This window comes from Mustelus asterias, chromosome 28 (genome assembly GCF_964213995.1).
Source record: "Mustelus asterias chromosome 28, sMusAst1.hap1.1, whole genome shotgun sequence".
Taxonomy (NCBI): domain Eukaryota; kingdom Metazoa; phylum Chordata; class Chondrichthyes; order Carcharhiniformes; family Triakidae; genus Mustelus; species Mustelus asterias.
In genome coordinates, this window is record NC_135828.1 from 1,761,443 (window position 1) to 1,780,986 (window position 19,544).

Consider the following 19,544-nt stretch of genomic DNA (forward strand, 5'->3'; position numbering starts at 1 on the left):
TAGGGTCTGGGTGAGATTGTGGTCGGCGCAGACTCGATGGGCTGAATGGCCTCCTTCTGCACTGGAGGGATTCTACGATTCTATGAACAACTGGATAGACATTCTGCCACTTCACAGCAAAGCAATGGGAATGAGTCAGACAAAGAGCAATGTGAATGATCAGGAGCAGAAAGCTGTATCAAATCCCCTCAGTGCAAAGAGAAAACTGCTCCGTTAATGCTGCTACTCACTGTGATTACTGACCATGCAATAAATAACATGTCAATACTTCTCGAGTTGGGAATGGCTTCTCAGTAACAATGATCTCTCTGTTTTACAGACGTCCAATCTTTATCTTTATGACAGTGTCCTGTTACTGGCCGGGGCTTTTCATAGGAAGCTTGAGGATCGGAAATGGCACAGCATGGCAAGCCTCAATTGCATGAGGAAGTCGACCAAGCCCTGGAACGGAGGGAGGTCGATGCTGGACACCATTCAAAATGTAAGAGGAACTGAACTAAAAATCTGAGGGTTCTGAAACTGCAGAGAGGGCAAGTAGACCATGTGGGGACTGAGTGGGGGTTTTGAGAGTTCTCTTCACTCAGAGAGTAGTAAGGGGGTGGAATGCCCTGCCTGCAGCAATAGTGGACTTGCCAACATTAAGGGCATTTAAATGGTTATTGGATAAACATATGGATGGTATTGGAATAGTGTAGGTTAGAGGGGCTTTAGATGGGTTTCCCTGGTCAGCGCAACATCGAGGGCCGAAGGGCCGGTACTGCGCTGTAATGTTCTATGTTCTTGTCCCCAGTGCTATAGGTGCAGATTCTCAGAAGAGAAACACCAGCTTTACGTTTCTGGTGTGGGAGCTTCATTTTGAAAGTTAGAAACCTTTTGTAGGACTAAAGGATTGAAGAAAGAAAGTTACAGTCACATGGAGAACGTTCGGGGTGGCACAGTGGTTAGCACTGCTGCCTCACAGCGCCAGGGTCCTGGGTTCAATTTCGGCCTCGGGTCACTGTCTGTGTGGAGTTTGCACGTTCTCCCCGTGTCTGCGTGGGTTTCCTCCGGGTGCTCCGGTTTCCTCCCACAGTCTGAAAGACGTGCTGGTTAGGGTGCATTGGCCATGCTAAATTCTCCCTCAGTGTACCCAAACAGGCGCCGTAGTCTTTGGCAACTAGGGGATTTTCACAGTAACTTCATTGCAGTGTTAATATAAGCTGACTTGTGACTGATAAATAAACTTTAACTTTACTTTAAACTGATGTAGAGATTCTACCTGTGTTAACGAGGATGAGTAAATTACTTTGTGCGACTCCCTCAAGTACTTCATTCCTTCACATTCACCTCGCTCCAGTTTTTTACTCCCCCTGCTCCGTCCTGGCATGGATTGACGTTACTCAGTGCCTAGTCCACATTGTTTTCATGATAGTTATTTTGAGCTGCAAAATGCAATGAGCAAGAACAGCCTCCAGCGAGTCCCAGTCCCGCTGTATGACCTGTGTTACTGAGAAAGGCCGTTTGCATTTTATGCCCGGAAAACCCGAGAGTAGAGGCAATGAAATCTCCGAGTTGGGCTTTGGGAATATTGCTGGTCAGAGGCTGGGTCAAGTCATTCCTTACTGTTTGTTCCCAATCTAAAGAGAAGCTGAGACTGTCCGCTGTGGGGGACAGCTCTGTATTCTGGAAACTCTGGCTGATCACCTGGCTTCTGCCAGGATTCAGGAGATTCTGCTGCTGGGGATGACATTGGGATTGTTAAGATGCTGATTGGTTTGTGTCTGTTGATGTAAAAGCTGCATTGCCATTGGCTATAAGAACATGTGCAGAATGCATTTTGTCGCTAAGATGGGATTTGATTGCAGTTGCTAAGACTGAGATTGTATTATATATGAGAACATAAAAGTGGCAGTGGATTTGATAAAGTGCAGATAGTATCAGTGCTGTCATTACAGTGACGAGGTGATGTCTGCTGGTGCAAGGATTATTTCAGACTGAAACTGTTCATTATCTGAGAGAATTTCACACCGAGGGCCCGATTTTACCATTGCGTTGCGCGAAAACTTGGTAAAGTTGGACGTGAGGCGATTAGCGTGATCAACGCCCGTGTCCACGCCAACTCCCCCTTTACCAAGGCCTGAAAATGGACATGATCGCGACCGCACCCGAAACTGGCACGACGTCAATTTATATGCATTTGCATGCATTGAAATTGACTTAATGGGCTGGACGCCCAAACTTACCGGCACTTCCCCCTTTACCACCGCGTTTGCCGTCCAGGTTCGGCGCGAAACATACATGCTCGGCAAAGGTCTGTTTCGGGCGCTCCAGCTTCTGAGGAGGGAAGTTCAGAGCTTCCAGCGGCTCTCTAACTCAGATCGGTGGTTGGGGGTGGCAGGGGGAGGGGGGGCCAGATCATTCTCTGGTGGTGGGGAAAGGGAGGAAGGCCAGATGTATCTCTCGTGGGGGTGGGGGGGGGGCGCGTGAGACGTGGGGGCAGGGGGTCTACTGCCACTCTGCGGGCAATCGGTTGTGGGGGGGAGGGGGGCAAGGGGTCGCGATCGGTCTGGGTAGTGGGGCGGGGAGGGGGATAAGGGGGACAGTTATGTTGTGGGGGTGGGGCAGTGTCTGTAGGGGCCATTGCTCCTGGGCCGCTTTATCCGCTTTTTGCGGCCCAGGAGTGATATGGCAGGGGAGCGTTTTAAAATTTGTTTTTACTGCGCATGTGCACTTGAAGGCTCTGATCGGATCAGCAGCAATAAGCCCCGTCCACAGCGCGATTCAGATTTGTGACTTTTTTTTCGGGCTGAGTGTGTATGGGGGCGCCTGAGAACAGGTTTCCAAGTCGGATCTGAATTGCACCCAGATTCAGCACTTAGAATCAAAATGGTAAAATAAGGCACAGAGAGTGCACCACCTGATTTGTGTTGTAAGGTTGTTTGGTCTTTCACTCAGAGGTTTGGAGGCTTGTACGTTTGACCATCAACCATTTAATTGGTAACTCATAACTATATACCTCCCCATCTCCAAGATGCAGCCCTGCGTAGGAACTGTCTCCATGCTGACTTCTTCCAGGCTCGACTACACACAGTCTACAATCATGTGTCTCTGTACTGTGTGGCTGGTACTGTTTCCTCAGTCCCACATTAACCCTTGCTCTGTCGAACTCTCTGACACCACAATTTCCTTTGCTGAGAAACTCGGTGTGTTGCAGCTATCAGTATGATGAGTGGAATGTTTCCACGGGAAGCGCAGTGGACCGGGACACCAACCATGCAAAGGTCCCTTGACCTCAGGTAGAAATTTCCTGCCTTATAAGTTGCTTGAAAGGGATGAAACAATTCACCAATATGTGTTGTTGTGATATCATCAACCACTTCTTTCTAATTAGGTTTAAATTTAGTTGTAGATGATGCACTGAGGAAGCATCCTCACCCTCTCCCTCAATCCCCTCCCTCACCCTCTCCCTCAATCCCCTCTCACCCTCTCCCTCAATCCCCTCTCACCCTCTCCCTCAATCCCCTCCCTCACCCTCTCCCTCAATCCTCCCTCACCCTCTCCCTCAATCCTTCTTCACCCTCTCCCTCAATCCCCTCTCACCCTTTCCCTCAATCCCCTCTTCACCCTCTCCCTCAATTCCCTCTCTCACCCTCTCCCTCAATCCCCTCTCACCCTCTCCCTCAATCCCCTGTCACCCTCTCCCTCAGTCCCCTCCCTCACCCTCCCCCTCAATCCCCTCCCTCACCCTCTCCCTCAATCCCCTCCCTCACCCTCTCCCTCAATCCTCCCTCACCCTCTCCCTCAAGCCTCCTTCACCCTCTCCCTCAATCCCCTCTCACCCTCTCCCAATTCCCCTCACCCTCTCCCTCAATCACCTCCCCATCCTCTCCCTCAATCCCCTCTCACCCTCTCCCTCAATCCCCTCCCTCACCCTCTCCCTCAATCCCCTCTCATCCTCTCCCTCAATCCCCTCCCTCACCCTCTCCCTCAATCCTCCCTCACCCTCTCCCTCAATCCCCTCTCATCCTCTCCCTCAATCCCCCTCACCCTCTCCCTCAATTCCCCTCACCCTCTCCCTCAATCACCTCCCCATCCTCTCCCTCAATCCCCTCCTCATCCTCTCCCTCAATCTCCTCTCACCCTCTCCCTCAATCCCCTCTCACCCTCTCCCTCAATCCTCCCTCACCCTCTCCCTCAATCCTCTCTCACCCTTTCCCTCAATCCTCCATCACCCTCTCCCTCAATCCTCCCTCATCCTCTCCCTCAATCCCCTCTCTCACCTTCTCCCTCAATCCTCCCTCACCCTCTCCCTCAATCCCCTCCTCACCCTCTCCCTCAATCCCCTCCTCACCCTCTCCCTCAATTCCCTCCTCATCCTCTCCCTCAATTCCCTCCTCACCCTCTCCCTCAATCTCCTCTCTACCCTCTGTTGGAGTGTGAGAATTCCCTTGGATTCTCACTTGGGTTCAGAGCTGTTATGGTTCCAGCTCATGTTCCTATTGGACAGTCAGGTCCCAGAGCGGAACCCTGGCTCAGTACAATGTAACTTTTATCTTTTGTTTAGAGATATGGATGAACAGAATCACAGGACCGCCAGTTAGCCTATAACAACATAATAAGGCATTTAATAAGCATGAAAAGATTGACTATGGTACACCACTCCTTCACCCCAGCTACACCTTTACAGATTTATAAAGGATAACACAACTTACAGAATATATCTTATACTCTAATGTTTTCGATAAGTACACAGTCCATGTAAACCAATAGATGAAATGTGGTCAGACAAACCACACTCTTAAACCAAGTAACAGATGTCACCCAATTCAACTTCTGTAGATTTTTCATTAAATTTGCCCAGATGCTTATCAGACTGTGAGCCAACTGGTCTCACTGGAGCTCTGGCTTCCAAACTCCAAGGGTTTTCAAACTCCACTCATGAAAAAAAACACACCTTTGAATCTTCTCCCAAACAAAGCTTTCTCTCAATGCCATCACCAAGGATTCACTTCCAGGATTTCAATCTCTCCTTTTGGCATTTCTCCCTTGAATTGCCATGTACACTACTGCTTCACAGGTTGTATTAGGATGTCACCAAACTTTTGATTTATCTCGGATGTCTGGATTTTCACTTCTTGCAGCTGTCTCTTCCACTTTCTCTGCTTTTAACTTAAACTTCACCCAACAGGACATTGTTCAGCTTCTTGTTCTTTGTTCCTTTAACTTATCTATCTTCCTGAGACATAATTTTTTGTCCCAACTCCCTTGTTTCTGGATTTTCATTTGTTCTTTGGAAATTCTGCTTTTTACAGCCCCCTGGTCCTGTCCAGCTTCTCTTGGGTCCATTTTAAAACCAAATTCAAAAGGTCTTTCTAACCTGGGGTGGCCCATGGTTGCTAAGCAACAACCTAGTTTTCCCTTAAGCTCTGTTTGCTTTCATGTTGTAAACCATCGTTAACATATAGGCATTTGAACTGAACGGAAGTCATTAACCCTTTCAAATACAGAAACACACCAAAAATAAATTTATTTAAAGCTATATCCTATTTCCAAAATCCACTAAGGTGGAATATGGGTTACTTAATACTACCTCTGATTCCTGACAGAACTCTTCTCTGGGCGTAACAGGAATAAGGGACAATGCCAAGTAATGTGCTAAATCAATAATATTGTTGAATAATAATAATTATATAAAGATTACAATTGATATTACAGAAAGACATAAGTAAGAATAAAAAAGAAATTTAAAAAAAGATAACTTTATTAAAAGGAGAAAGTGCTTCATATATTCAAGGAAAGGAGGAGTGAGAATTTACTGTACATACTGTGTGACAGATATATTCTACATTTCAAACATTAACTCCAGATTGGTCTGTTCCAAGACAGCTGTCCGAAATGGTTCATCCCAAATTAGCCTGCTCCACCTCAGTAACTAATCTGGGAAATTTCTCCTTGGTACATACATTACCGAGTCCCTGAATAACCTTACAACAGGCGGCAGCTATAGTCAGTCCCTCTGTTCCTGGCCCTTCCTCCTCCAGGGGTTGACTATTCCACTCTGGCTACAGGACGCAGTCCCGGAGGCACTGTCCCATTCAGCCAAATGTCTGGCTCCATTCCAGCCTTGCGAGGCCTGGTTCAGACATTCTCAAAACGGGTCTCAGTCCTTATTGATTCCCTCACAGGCACCGAATGCCAGACTGGCTTCACGATATCCAAGTTGTTGATACATTTTTTGATGGTGTCTCCTCCCATTGGCCATCCATTAGGTGTTATGTTCACCAATCAAACTCCATCTCCTGCTGACCAGCCCATGTACGGCCACTCGTTGTCCTGGCTTGTCGTCCAAGGGTCATTGAGGTCAATATAAGAAGAACAGTTCCTCTTTCTAAAACAATGGAAAGAGATATATAATTCTGTTTTGATTCGTGGCAGTCAATACAGAAGCTGTGAGTATGATGCACAAGAAAAATCCTTGGGTGGAAGTCCAAATCTACAGTTAAGAATATTACTGATAATATAATTGATCAATAATCGAAGAACCACCACATCTAGATTTAAATCATCGTCTACAAAAGAATATTCAATACAGAATATCTTTACACGTCCAATGTAGGCTCAAATCCGAGAGCAAAGCGGAAATAAAATGCAGAATACAAAACTGCAGGGCAGCACGGTGTCACAGTGGGTTAGCACTGCTGCCGCACAGCGCCAGGGACCCGGGTTCAATTCCGGCCTCGGGTCACTGTCTGTGTGGAGTTTGCACATTCTCCCCATGTCTGTGTGGGTTTCCTCCGGGTGCTCCGGTTTCCTCCCACAGTCGAAAAATGTGCGGGTTAGGTTGATTGGCCATGCTAAATTGACCCTAGTGTCAGGGGGATTAGCAGGGTAAATGTGTGGGGTCATGGGAATAGGGCCTGAGTGGGATTGTGGTCGGTGTAGATGCAATGGACCGAATGGCCTCCTTCTGCACTGTAAGGATTCTATAATGGCCTCCAGTTTACAGTTTGATGCTAATGAACATTGTAAAAACAACAGCATTTCTTGCTGATTTCTTATTTCCAGTTATTTCTTTGCTTTTATATAATTTCTGAGTGGAGGCTGTTGGGATTGCGAGGTAAGTAAGTGAAATGGAATACTAGGTCACTGTGTAGGAATACACAAAGATACCAAGGGCGGAGGTTTCCTGTCCCGCTTACCACGGGAATCGTAGTTCCTGGGCGTATCTGCTGACAGAGGCACAACAACCGATCACCAACCTCCAAGAGCTGGCTTTAACTATCAGAGTTAATGGAGATGAATGAATGAAAAGGGACCTTTACCCAGGAAAATCATGTCATTTGATGTTGTCTGACAGCTGCTCTCTTCGACAAATGCAACAGTGTTTGGGAAGTAGATCAGACTCTAAATGACGGGTTTGATGTGTGCTGACAGATGGTTGGATAACTGTGCCATGGATCTTTCAGGCACGTTGCTGCTGTTATTAGCAATGTGTCCTGATAATTATGTAATTAGTTTGCCAATCAGTGCCAAGTGCTGCTGCAAACCGTGACTAAATCAGAATCCAATGTCTGCTTGTGAAAACTGATATGCAGAATCTCAGCTCACCTCCCATTCCGTGTCAGATAAAGAAGCGCAAGATGTGAAACCATGTCCCATTATGCAAACAGCAGTGACTCGACTATCACCACACTCTGAATCCCAACAAATCTAACACAGAGTTATCTCCCATTTCCCACCTCTCTCGTTTTCACTGAGTGACTCAGTGAAAAAGACCCCTTTTCAAAATTACAGAAGGCAAATTGCAGAAGAAAATTTGAGACGTGTCCAACTGAGCCTTGGGTAAGCCAATAGTGTCAGCTGTACAGAAATGATCATACCAGTAATCTGATCATTTTTGTTTGGATGAAGACTGTATACTTCCTGGCCCAACAATCAGTATTCTGCAAATGCACAGAAAGTAATTCGCACCAGTTAGAATTTAATATAATGGCAAAGAACAGGAACTGGTGTTGTAAAAAGAAAAAGGAACTTGCATTTATCTGGCCCGTTTGTGACTTCAACATGTCCCAAATGCTTACAGTGAATGAAATGTAATTATTATTGTTATGTTAGGACTCCACAACCAATTTACACACAGCAAACTCCCACACGCAGCAAGTAAATGACCAGACAATCCATGTTAGCATTGTTGGTTGATAAATGTTGGCCCGGATGTATTAGAACATGGAACATTACAGCGCAGTACAGGCCCTTCGGCCCTCGATGTTGCGCCGACCAGTGGAACCAATCTAAAGCCCCTCTAATCTACACTATTCCAATATCATCCATATGTTTATCCAATAACCATTTGAATGCTGTTAATGTTGACAAATTGTGTTGTATATACTAGGAGTTAATGAAAACTGGTTTTGTACATTATATATTAAGTAATGGCTGTGAATTGGAAGTGATTTATTTTATTCTACCTAGGATCAAATTTTACATTGAACCTTAGAACAACAGAACTTTACAGTTCACGAAAGGCCATTAGGTCACTCTGATCTGTGCTAGCTCTCCCATAGTGCAATCCAATACTTTCCCAACTATTCTGCTTCCCTCAGATGGATGGATGTGACTCAATCAGATAGATTCTATATTGTGGTACTAAGCGGGAGTAATTTAGAGTCATGGAGTCATAGAGGTTTACAGCATGGAAACAGGCCCTTCAGCCCAACTTGTCCATGCTGCCCTTTTTTTAAACCCCTAAGCTAGTCCCAATTGCCCACATTTGGCCCATATCCCTCTATACCCATCTTACCAATTTGGTTCATTTAGATACAATAAAATGGGAGCTATTGTTGAAACATTTTGATCCACTAGAACAGAGCTGGCGAAGAGTCATCCAGATTTGAAACGTTGGCTCTATTCTCTCTCCACAGATGCTGACAGACTGCTGAGATTTTCCAGCATTTTCTGTTTTTGTTTCAGATTCCAGCATCTGCAGTATTTTGCTTTAGTTTTGATCCACTGGAGTTTCTTGAAGGCAATGAATTCTATTGGAGTACAATGCCATGATCTGGTTCCACCTACACATGTAAAACACTCATTACATGACTCATGGGAATCCATATTAAAGTCACTGTCCCCAGGAATGTTCCCCAGAATTATTCTTGGGCTAAGGGTCGCATTCAATGTTCAGGATCGATGCTCTGAAGGAGCAGTTGCTATTGGATGGAGCAGGAAATGTGTGATGATCTACATGTGCGCTCAGTAACTGTTCTCTCCTCTATTTCCCTAGGGTCAAATTATTGGACTGACGGGAGCCATGGGATTCGCAAATGGTGCATCAAACTCCAATGTTAACTTTGAGATCCTTGGCACGAGTTACAGTGAAACCTTTGGGAAAGATATTCGAAGGGTAAATACAAATCTTTTTCTCATTTCCTTACTGCGCACAAGTATAGTCTAAAGTTAAAAAGTGAAGAGAAGAGATTGTACAATTATTGGTCTTTCGCCACTCTCATTCCTGTCCGTGAGAAAGCAGCTCCACTTTGTGCTGTTTTCACTCAGTCCATGTCACTTTGAAAATCTTCTTGTGATAATTTCTCTCAGCACTTGTTACAGCTTTGGGTTCTTGGGCATGAGTTCTGATTCTCTCCAAACTAGGTAAGGAGTCTAACAACACCAGGTTAAAGTCCAACAGGTTTATTTGGTAGCAAATGCCACTAGCTTTCGGAGCACTGCTCCTTCGTCAGATGGAGTGGAAACCTGCTCTCAAACTGTGCCCTGTTTGAGAGCAGATTTCCACTCCATCTGACGAAGGAGTAGCGCTCCAAAAGCTAGTGGCATTTGCTACCAAATAAACCTGTTGGACTTTAACCTGGTGTTGTTGGACTCCTTACTGTGTTTACCCCAGTCCAACGCCGGCATTTCCACATCATCTCTCCAAACTAGCCTCTGACAGACTGCCCTGCAGAACCTGTGAATCGAGGGAATGACAATTCACCCGGTGTAAGTCACAAACTGAACATTACGTGGGATTCTAACTATGAATGAAAAGAGAAAACAACAAATTGCTGTTAAAAAACATCTTTCCCTTTCACACAAATACCCAAAATGTTTCACAACCAATCAAGTACTTTGGAGCGGAGTCACTGTGATATAGGAAACTAGACCAGCCACTCAAAATGCAGCAAGCTCACAAAATAGCAACAAGATCAATGAGTGGTTAGTGTGTCCTTAATAATCTGCTTCAGAGATAATATTGGGCAAGCTGACTGATGATTTAGCATTAATTTTAGTATCTGCAGTCCTGCCACATCCAGTCATGAATGGTCTTGGACAATTAAACAACTCACTGGAGGAGGAGACTGCACAAATACCCCCGTCCTCAATGATGGAGGAGCCCAGCACATCAGAGCAAAAGATAAGGCTGAAGCATTTGCAACAATCTTCAGCCAGAAGTACTGAGTGGATGATCCATCTTGGCCTCCTCCAGTGGTCCCTAGCATCACAGATGCCAGTCTCCAGACAATTCGATTCACTCCACGTGATATCAAGAAACAGCTGAAGGTTCTGGATATTGCAAAGGCAATGGGCCCTGACAATATTCCAGCAATAGTACAGAAGACTCACATTCCAGAACTTGCTGTGCCCCTAACCAAGCTGTTCCAGTACAGCTACAGCTCTGGCATCTACCTGACAATGTAGAAAATTGCCCAGGTATGTCCTGTACACAAAAAGCAGGACAAATCCACCCCGGCCAATTACTGCCCAATCAGTCTACTCTCGATCATCAGTAAAGTGATGGAAGGGGTCATCAACAGTGCTATCAAGCAGCACCTGCTCAGCAATAACCTGCTCAGTGGCACCCAATTTGGGTTTCACCAGGGTAGGCACATGGAGCACACCAGGATGGTAGGGAGTGGGATAGCTTGATCTTGGTTTCAGATGAAGGTCGGCACAACATCGTGGGCCGAAGGGCCTGTTCTGTGCTGTAATGTTCTATGTTCTATGTTCTATGTCACTCAGCTCCTGACCTCATTACAGCCTTGGTTCAAACATGGACAAAAGAACTGAATTCCAGAGGTGAGGTGAGAGTGACAGCCTTTGACATCAAGGCTGTATTTGACCGACTGGCATTCAGGAGCCCGAGCGAAACTGGAGTCAATGGGAATCAGGGGAAAACTCTCCAGTGATTGGAGTCATACCTGGCACAAAGGAAGATGGTTGTGGTGGTTGAAGATCAATCATTTCAGCTCCAGGGCATCTCTGCAGGAGTCCCTCAGGGTCAGTGTCCTAGACCCAACAATCTTCAGCTGCTTCATCAATAACCTTCCCTCCATCATAAGGTCAGAAATGAGGATCCTCGCTGATGACTGCACAATATTCAGCATCAGTTGCAGCTCCTCAGATACTGAAGCAGTCCATATCCAAAAGCAGAAAGAGCTGGGACAATATCCAGGCTTGGGCTGATAAATGGCAAGTAACAGTTCAGTCTCACAAGGACCATCTCCAACAAGAGAGAATATAACTATTTCCCCTTGATGTTCAATGCATTAACCAGTATCAACATGTAACCCATGAAAGTCTGGCCTGGGTTCCAGCACATCTGTGAAAGAGCAATACCTCAGCAAACTGTGTTCCTCAGAATGCTGTTATCAGTTTACTGTGTACACAGCAGAATGTAACGGTCCAATGCAGAAGGACGAGAACTGATGTGCCTGACAGAAGAATTCAGTGTGAAATGACTAACTGATCTACTGAAAACACTCTGTAAGGAGACAATGCAATGTCACTCACGTTGCTGGGATGTGAGTGAAGGATCACTTATGCTGTTAGAAAAGTCACAACCAGGTGTTGCAACCAATGGACCCTGTTTTGTGGATTTGCATGAAATATAATGATAGTGTTAACGTTCTGTTTTCTAGTCTTTTACTATTGATTAGTTAGCAGTAAATGGGAATATATCAATGCTCGACTGAAGTGGGGAGAATCAATCTGTTTTCTATTTGTAGCAGATCCATTAACACTTTGAAACATTCGCCAAAGAAAATCCCAACCCAACCCAACCACAGTCTCACTCCGCACACCGACTCTTCTCCTTGTCTCCTCTCCCTGCAGATACTTGGGGGATTTGTGTCTTCTCCTTACTGTAGGTGGTCAGTGATCTGCCGGTTCAGGCCTGAGAATGGGGTCTCCTTTACCTGATAAGATTCTCCAAGCTGCTGTGACTAAAGAAGAAAGTCTATTGGGATCAACGATCTTTCTCCAAAATAAAATCAAGAATTGTGTGGGCAAAATACATTTGCTTTGTGAAGGTTAAATATGAGCAACAATTAGTGATTGAGTGCTGTCATTCATTCCGAGAGATGCCACATTATCCACATCATTAAACACATTTAAGAGGCAATTATTTAAAATTGCCTTGTGATTATGAGTTGTAAAGATGTTTAACTTTTAAATTAATAAATCTGGCAGAAAGATTAATTGAACGCACATTATTTACTTATAAATTGGTCCCCAAAATTAACAGTTACAATATAACATCGCTGTTTCCCATTAGAATGCTCTCCAACAAAATCAATCCAAAACAAGTGGGACGGGTATTACGTAGCGCGCATAACTTTGCCAGGATGTATTAACTCAATGTTATTACAGTTATGCAGCCCTTCCTTGGAGCTTTTCCCTGTCTGGTTGATGCTCAGTAACTAAGCTGAAAATTTTTTTAAATTAATCTCTTCAGACTAATCTGCCTCCAACAACCTGCTCAGAAAACTCTGCTCTCATTATGAGAGCTGTGATAAACTGTACCAGAACAGCTGAGACAATCCGTGACATTCCAAAAATTCAATTCACATCATTTCCCAATGTTAACAAATCCTTTCGAAATTCCAGATCTGCATCATCACCAAAATTGGCCATAGCCAATCCGTGTGCCAGCTTTCGTTCAAATCTATCCACTAGTTTTTGACATATATTGTTTTCAAGCTAACCGCTCAACAAACGGGCAGAAAAGTTACCTCCACCGACCTTCAGTGGCAGAGGGGTAACAAACTCCTCAAATAAAGAAAAATACACTCAGCACATCTGGCAGCATCTGTGGAGAGAGAAAGCGAGTGAACCAGCTCTGAAGAAGAGTCATACAGATTGGAAATGTTAACTCTCCCTCTCTCCTCAGATGTTGCCAGACCTGCTGAGTTTTTCCAGCTTTTTCCTGCTTTTCCTTCAGATGTCCAGCATCCGCAGTACCTTAATTTCTCTGAAGTAAACATTATAACGGGCGGGGGGGATTGTTAGGTCAAATCATGTGTCGAAAAATCTAATGGACGGTTCAGATTTCAGTTCAACACCTCAGGAAACTCTTCAAGTGGGACAATGCGAGTGTCTCGGAAAGAGAATGGCTGCAGAAGTTGATGTGATCAAGTGAATCATATCAATAATAACCTAATTTGTGAAGCATGCTGAAGATGTAGGTGCAACAATTAGTCATGGACATTTTCTTTGCTCTGGTTCCCTGAATCCATATTATATCATCAAAGTGAATGTCGAGGTCGGACTCGACCTCTGAGCCTCAAACTTGTGCTTGTGATTATGAATGGAGGCTTAATGTGTTCCTATGGTGATCTACTGTTGAAATACCAGCTTTAATAAGATAATGGGTGTGCAAAATCAGAGAAAGGAAATTTATGCTGATGAATTCAGCATTTCTCCAGTATATTATGATTGCGTGTCTTGGCAATGCTTTATACTGCAGTTTCAAATCCATCACATACTAGTCTCCTCTCAGCATTGTTTCCACAAATGTAACACGTGAACTCTTTTGTTTTTACCCATTAGTACTAGCAGGGCTGCACACCCTCACACCTCATTGTTCAGATAACAACGTAGGTTAACATTCTCTCTGGCCAACTGTACCAGTCCTGCACGGATGGACTTGCTGGGAGTTAATAAGTTCATCTTCTGCTCAGTGCATGCTCCAGTTACAGAGCCTGAATGTTTCAGTTACATTAGATTGCTCATTACATGCTCCAGTTAGGAACATAGGAGCAGGAATAGGCCATTCATCCCTTCAAACCTGTTCTGCCATTTAATAAGATCCCCGTAACCCTTGACTCCCTTGTCTATCTAAACTCTAACTCAGCCTAATGAATTAATGCAATAACCCAGATTCTCTGAGGAAGAGGCTTTCAAACACTAACAACCTTCTCAGAGATATAAAATATCTCATCTCTATCTTACAAAGGAGATCTTTTATTTTCAAACTGTGTCCCTATGGATCTCATCTCTCCCGTAAGAGGAAACACCTTTCTGGAATCCACCCTATCAAACGTTTATATTTCATTCACCTTGCAATAAACACCGATCTTCCATTTGTCTTCTTAAGCATTTGCTGTAACTGCAGACCAGCTTTTCCTGATGTGTCCACCAGGACACTGGGTCCTTCTACACCTCAGAGTTCTGCAATCTCTCTCTATTTAAATAATATTCTGCTTTTCCCTTCTTCCAGCCAAAGCGGACACGTTCCGTTTTCCCACATCACACATCACACCCGTTACACATCACACCCGTTACACATCGCACCCGTTACACATCACACCCGTTACACATCACACCCGTTACACATCACACCCGTTACACATCACACCCGTTACACATCGCACCCGTTACACGTCACACCCGTTACACATCACACCCGTTACACATCACACCCATTACACATCACACCCATTACACATCACGTCCCACCCATTACACATCACACCCATTACACATCCCACCCGTTACACATTACACTCGTTACACATCACACCCGTTACACATCGCACCCGTTACACATCACACTCGTTACACATCACACCCGTTACACATCACACCCGTTACACATCGCACCCGTTACACATCACACCCATTACACATCACACCCGTTACACATCACACCCATTACACATCACACCCATTACACATCACGTCCCACCCATTACACATCACACCCATTACACATCCCACCCGTTACACATTACACTCGTTACACATCACACCCGTTACACATCGCACCCGTTACACATCACACTCGTTACACATCACACCCGTTACACATCACACCCGTTACACATCGCACCTGTTACACATCACACTCGTTACACATCACACCCGTTACACATCGCACCCGTTACACATCACACCCGTTACACATCACACCCGTTACACATCACACCCATTACACATCACGTCCCACCCATTACACATCACACCCATTACACATCCCACCCGTTACACATCACACCCGTTATACATCACACCCATTACACATCACATTCCACCTGTTACACATCACACCCGTTACACATCACACCCGTTACACATCACATCACACCCGTTACACATCACACCCGTTACACATCCCACCTGTTACACATCACACCCATTACACATCACACCCGTTACACATCCCACCTGTTACACATCACATCCATTACACATCCCACCCATTACACATCACACCCGTTACACATCCCACCTGTTACACATCACATCCATTACACGTCCCACCCATTATACATCACACCCGTTACACATCCCACCTGTTACACATCCCACCCGTTACACATCCCCTGTTACACATCCCACCTGTTATACATCCCATCTGTTAAACATCCCACCTGTTACGCATCTCACCCGTTACACTTTCCACCTGTTACACATCCCATCTGTTACACATCACACCTGTTACACGTTCCACCTGTGACACGTTCCACCCATTACACATCCCCCTGTTACACATCCAACTCATTACATGTCCCACCAGTTACACGCTCCACTCGCTTCGTGTTCCTGCCATTGTTTGCCCTGCGTGCTCCACGCCCCACCCACAGTGGCACAGTGGTTAGCATTGCTCCTTCACTGCGCCGGGTTTGATTCCGGCCTTGGGTCACTGTCTGTGCGGAGTCTGCACGTTCTCCCTGTGTCTGCGTGAATTTCCTCCGGGTGCTCCGGTTTCCTCGCACACTCCAAAAGACGTGCTGGTTAGGTGCATTGGCCGCGCTAAATTCTCCCTCAGTGTACCCGAACAGGCGTCGGAGTGTGGCGACTAGGGGATTTTCACAGTAACTTCATTGCAGTGTTAATGTAAGCCTACTTGTGACACTAATAAACAAAACTCAACTAAACCATAACACACCTGCCCAGTTTTCTTTTCCCTTGATTTCCATAACAGGTTGCCAATCCTATATCAGCTAATTTACACCCCGGCAAAGGTGAAGGGTCAGGCAAATGAATCTTTATCCTATTACATGAGCTGTGCATCTACAAGAGGAAGCTGCCAACAGTTAAACTCAGGCTGAAGTCGATGTTACACTCTCACTGGGAGAAGGAATGTCTCCGCGGTGCTGTAATAACTCAGGAAGGGAATGAGGAACGTGTCACCTCGGGACAGTGAGAGCAGCTACTCAGAGACAGAGGATGACAATATAACCAACGTGGCAAATATTTCCTGTATATGATCTCGGAAGTTCTTTGAACAGCCGGAAAAGTACAACGTTCTCTGGAGTAACATCTCCAATAATCCCAGATTTCTGCTGTTTGGAAATTCACCGAGTGTTTCAGGCTTGGGAACTGGATAATGGCCCTGGGTCCCAAGACATCACTTTGAGTGTCATTAACAGGTTTATTATTCCAGCCGCTAATTCTGGGATCCTCTATTGCCAGGGTTTACACTGACGCTCATTTCCACACTGCAAGTTCACTTTAACTCTCACTGTCTGCTTCAGGTAGATCGGTAGCCAAAGAGTTACCGTCAAACGTTTATGGTGTACCGGGCGGGAGTGGGGGGGGGCTTTGACTTCGGTAATGTCTAGGGAAGATTGAAAAGTTAGTGTCGTGCTTCAGTGATCTTTGTCCAATTACAGCACAGTTTAGAATCCATGTGCTAATGTGGTTCAGGTATTGAGAGTGAGAAATGGATTGCTAATGGCGACAGGTCCACATTTTAATTGTTAAACTTAACCTGCAACACGCTGGGATGAAAGACCCTGGCTCGATGGGTGAAGAATCCACCTCACTCCGACTATTACAAACAACACCATTTTCTAACGTTCATTTTATCTGTTTCATCTCTCAGATACTGACCTTTATGTTTTAATTTTACTTCTATTTATTTATTCTCCTTCCCTCCAGAAGGAGGCCATTTGGCCCATCTTGTCTGCTCCAGCTCTCTGAATGGGCATTAAGATTTGGGCTAGAATTTTACCGGCACGCCCGCCCGATTCCGGGGGCGGCGAGGTTCGGAGAACAGCATTCTCTTTTAACCTCGGGCGGGATCGTACAAACCCTGGGTGGATGTGCCGGTAAAATTCCGCTCTTGGTGTCATTCCCCTGTCTTTTTCCTGTTCTCCTGCACATTGTTCCTCTTGAAATAATCATCTAATGCCCTCTCGAATGCCTCCATTGAACCTGCCTCCACCTCACTTCCAGGCAGTGCGTTCCTGACCTGAACCACTCACTGGGTGAAAAAGTATTTTTCTTTGCATCGCATTTACAAATCACTTTAAATCTGTGCCCTCCCATTCTTGATTCTTTTTAAGAGGGGAAGCAGTTTCTCCCTGTCTACTCTGTCCAGCCCCCTCAGGATTTTGAACATCTCTATCAAATCTCCTCTGAGCCGCCTTCTCTCCGAGGAGAACAGTCCCAACCTCTCAATCTATCCTCTGAACTTTCTCATCCCTGGAACCATTCCTGTAAACCTCTTCTGCACTCTCTCCAATGCGTTCATATCCTTCCTATAATGAGGAGCCCAGAATTGTACACAATATTCCAGCTGAGGTCTAACTAGTATCTCATATAAGTTCAGCGTAACCTCTGTGCTCTTGTGTTTCCCTAAATAAAGCCCAGAATAACTGCTCTCTCCACCTGTCCTGCCACCTTCAATGTTCTATGCACATATACACCCAGCTCCCTTTGCTCCTGCATCCTTTAGGAGTTGTACTCCTTATTTTATATTGGGCTTGATTTTACCATTTTCATTCTAAGTGCTGAATCTGGGCGCAATTCAGATCCGACTTGGAATTCTGCTCTCAGGCGCCCCCATTAGCACTTAGCCTGAAAAAATAATCGCGGGTCTCATTCGCACTGTGGGCGAAACGATCGGAGCTCTGAACTGCGCAGGCTCAGTGAGAAAACAATTTGAAAAAGCGCGCCTGTGTCAGGTCGCTCCCGGGCCGCAGAAAGCAGAGAGAGCGGCTCGGGAGAGAAAAGCGGGAGCGATGGCCCCCACAGGCATCACTGTCCCCCTTATCAACCTCCCCCCCTGCTACCCACAACATTACTGTCCCCCTTATCAACCGCCCCCCCTGCTACCCAGACTGATTGCAACCCCCTACCCCCTTCCCCCCCACTGATCGCCCACAGAATGGCAGCGAACCCTCCCCACCAGAGATCCATCTGCTCCCGCCTTTCCAGTGAGTGATCGGGCCTCCCCCCCCACTGCCCTCCGCCTCAGAGAAAGATCTGGCCTCACTGCCCCCCCCCCCCCCCCCCCCCCCCCGCTCCAAGAATGATCTGGCCTCACTCCACCCCCCTCACTCCCCCAGAGGAACATCTGACCCTCCTCCTCCTCACTCCCCCCCCCCCTTCCCCCAGAGAATGATCTGGCCTCACTCCACCCCCACCAACCCCGCGCCCCCAGAGGAACATTTGACCCGCCTCCTCCTCCCTCCCCACCCCCTCACCAGAGAATGATCTGTCCCGCCTCCCTCCCCCCCCCCAACCAGACAACGATCGGCCTCCCCCCCCCTCCCCCCCCCACCCCCCCGCAACAGAGAATGATCTGGCCTCACTCCTCTCCCCCCCCCAACCAGAGAATGATCTGACCCGCCTCCCTCCCCCCTCCACCACTGATCTGAGTCAGAGAGCCATTGGAAGCCCTGAACTCACCTTTTCAGCAGCTGGAGCGCCCGATCCAGACTTTTATTCAGCAGGTTCATTTCGGTGCGATTCCGGATCGGCGAACGCGGTGGTAAAGGGGGAAATGCTGGTAAAGCTGGGCGGGCAGTTCATTAAAGAACAAAGAACAATACAGCACAGGAACAGGCCCTTCGGCCCTCCAAGCCTGCGCAGATCATGTGTTCCTAACTAGACCATCTGTTTGTATCCCTCTATTCCCAGTCTGTTAATGTGGCTATCCAGATAAGTCTTAAGTGATCCTAGCGTGTCTGCCTCAACCACCTTGCTTGGCAGTGCATTCCAGGCCCCCAACACCCTCTGTGTAAAATACGTCCCCCGCATATCTGTATTGAACCTTGCCCCTCTTACCTTGAACTTGTGACCACTTGTGTTTGTCATTTCTGACCTGGGAAAAAGCTTCCAACTGTTCACCCTATTTATGCCCTTCATAATTTTATAAACTTCTATTAGGTTGCCCCTCAACTTCCGTCTTTCCAAGGAGAACAACTCTAGTTTACTCAATCTCACCTCATAGCTAATACCCTCCATACCAGGCAACATCCTGGCAAACCTTTTCTGTACTCTCTCCAAAGCTTCCATGTCCTTCTGGTAGTGTGGCGACCAGAACTGGACGCAGTACTCCA

At 46.2% G+C, this 19,544-nt stretch overlaps 1 protein-coding gene across 1 annotated transcript in view; it reads left to right on the forward strand.

Annotated features, from left to right (window-relative positions):
• Positions 1-19,544, forward strand: part of LOC144480123 (glutamate receptor ionotropic, delta-1-like) — a 791,184-nt gene that overhangs the window by 701,799 nt on the left and 69,841 nt on the right. The window contains exons 7-8 of the mRNA XM_078199268.1: positions 320-481; positions 9,260-9,379. Of these exons, the coding sequence (XP_078055394.1) occupies positions 320-481; positions 9,260-9,379 (282 nt within the window). The remainder of the gene's footprint in view (positions 1-319; positions 482-9,259; positions 9,380-19,544) is intronic.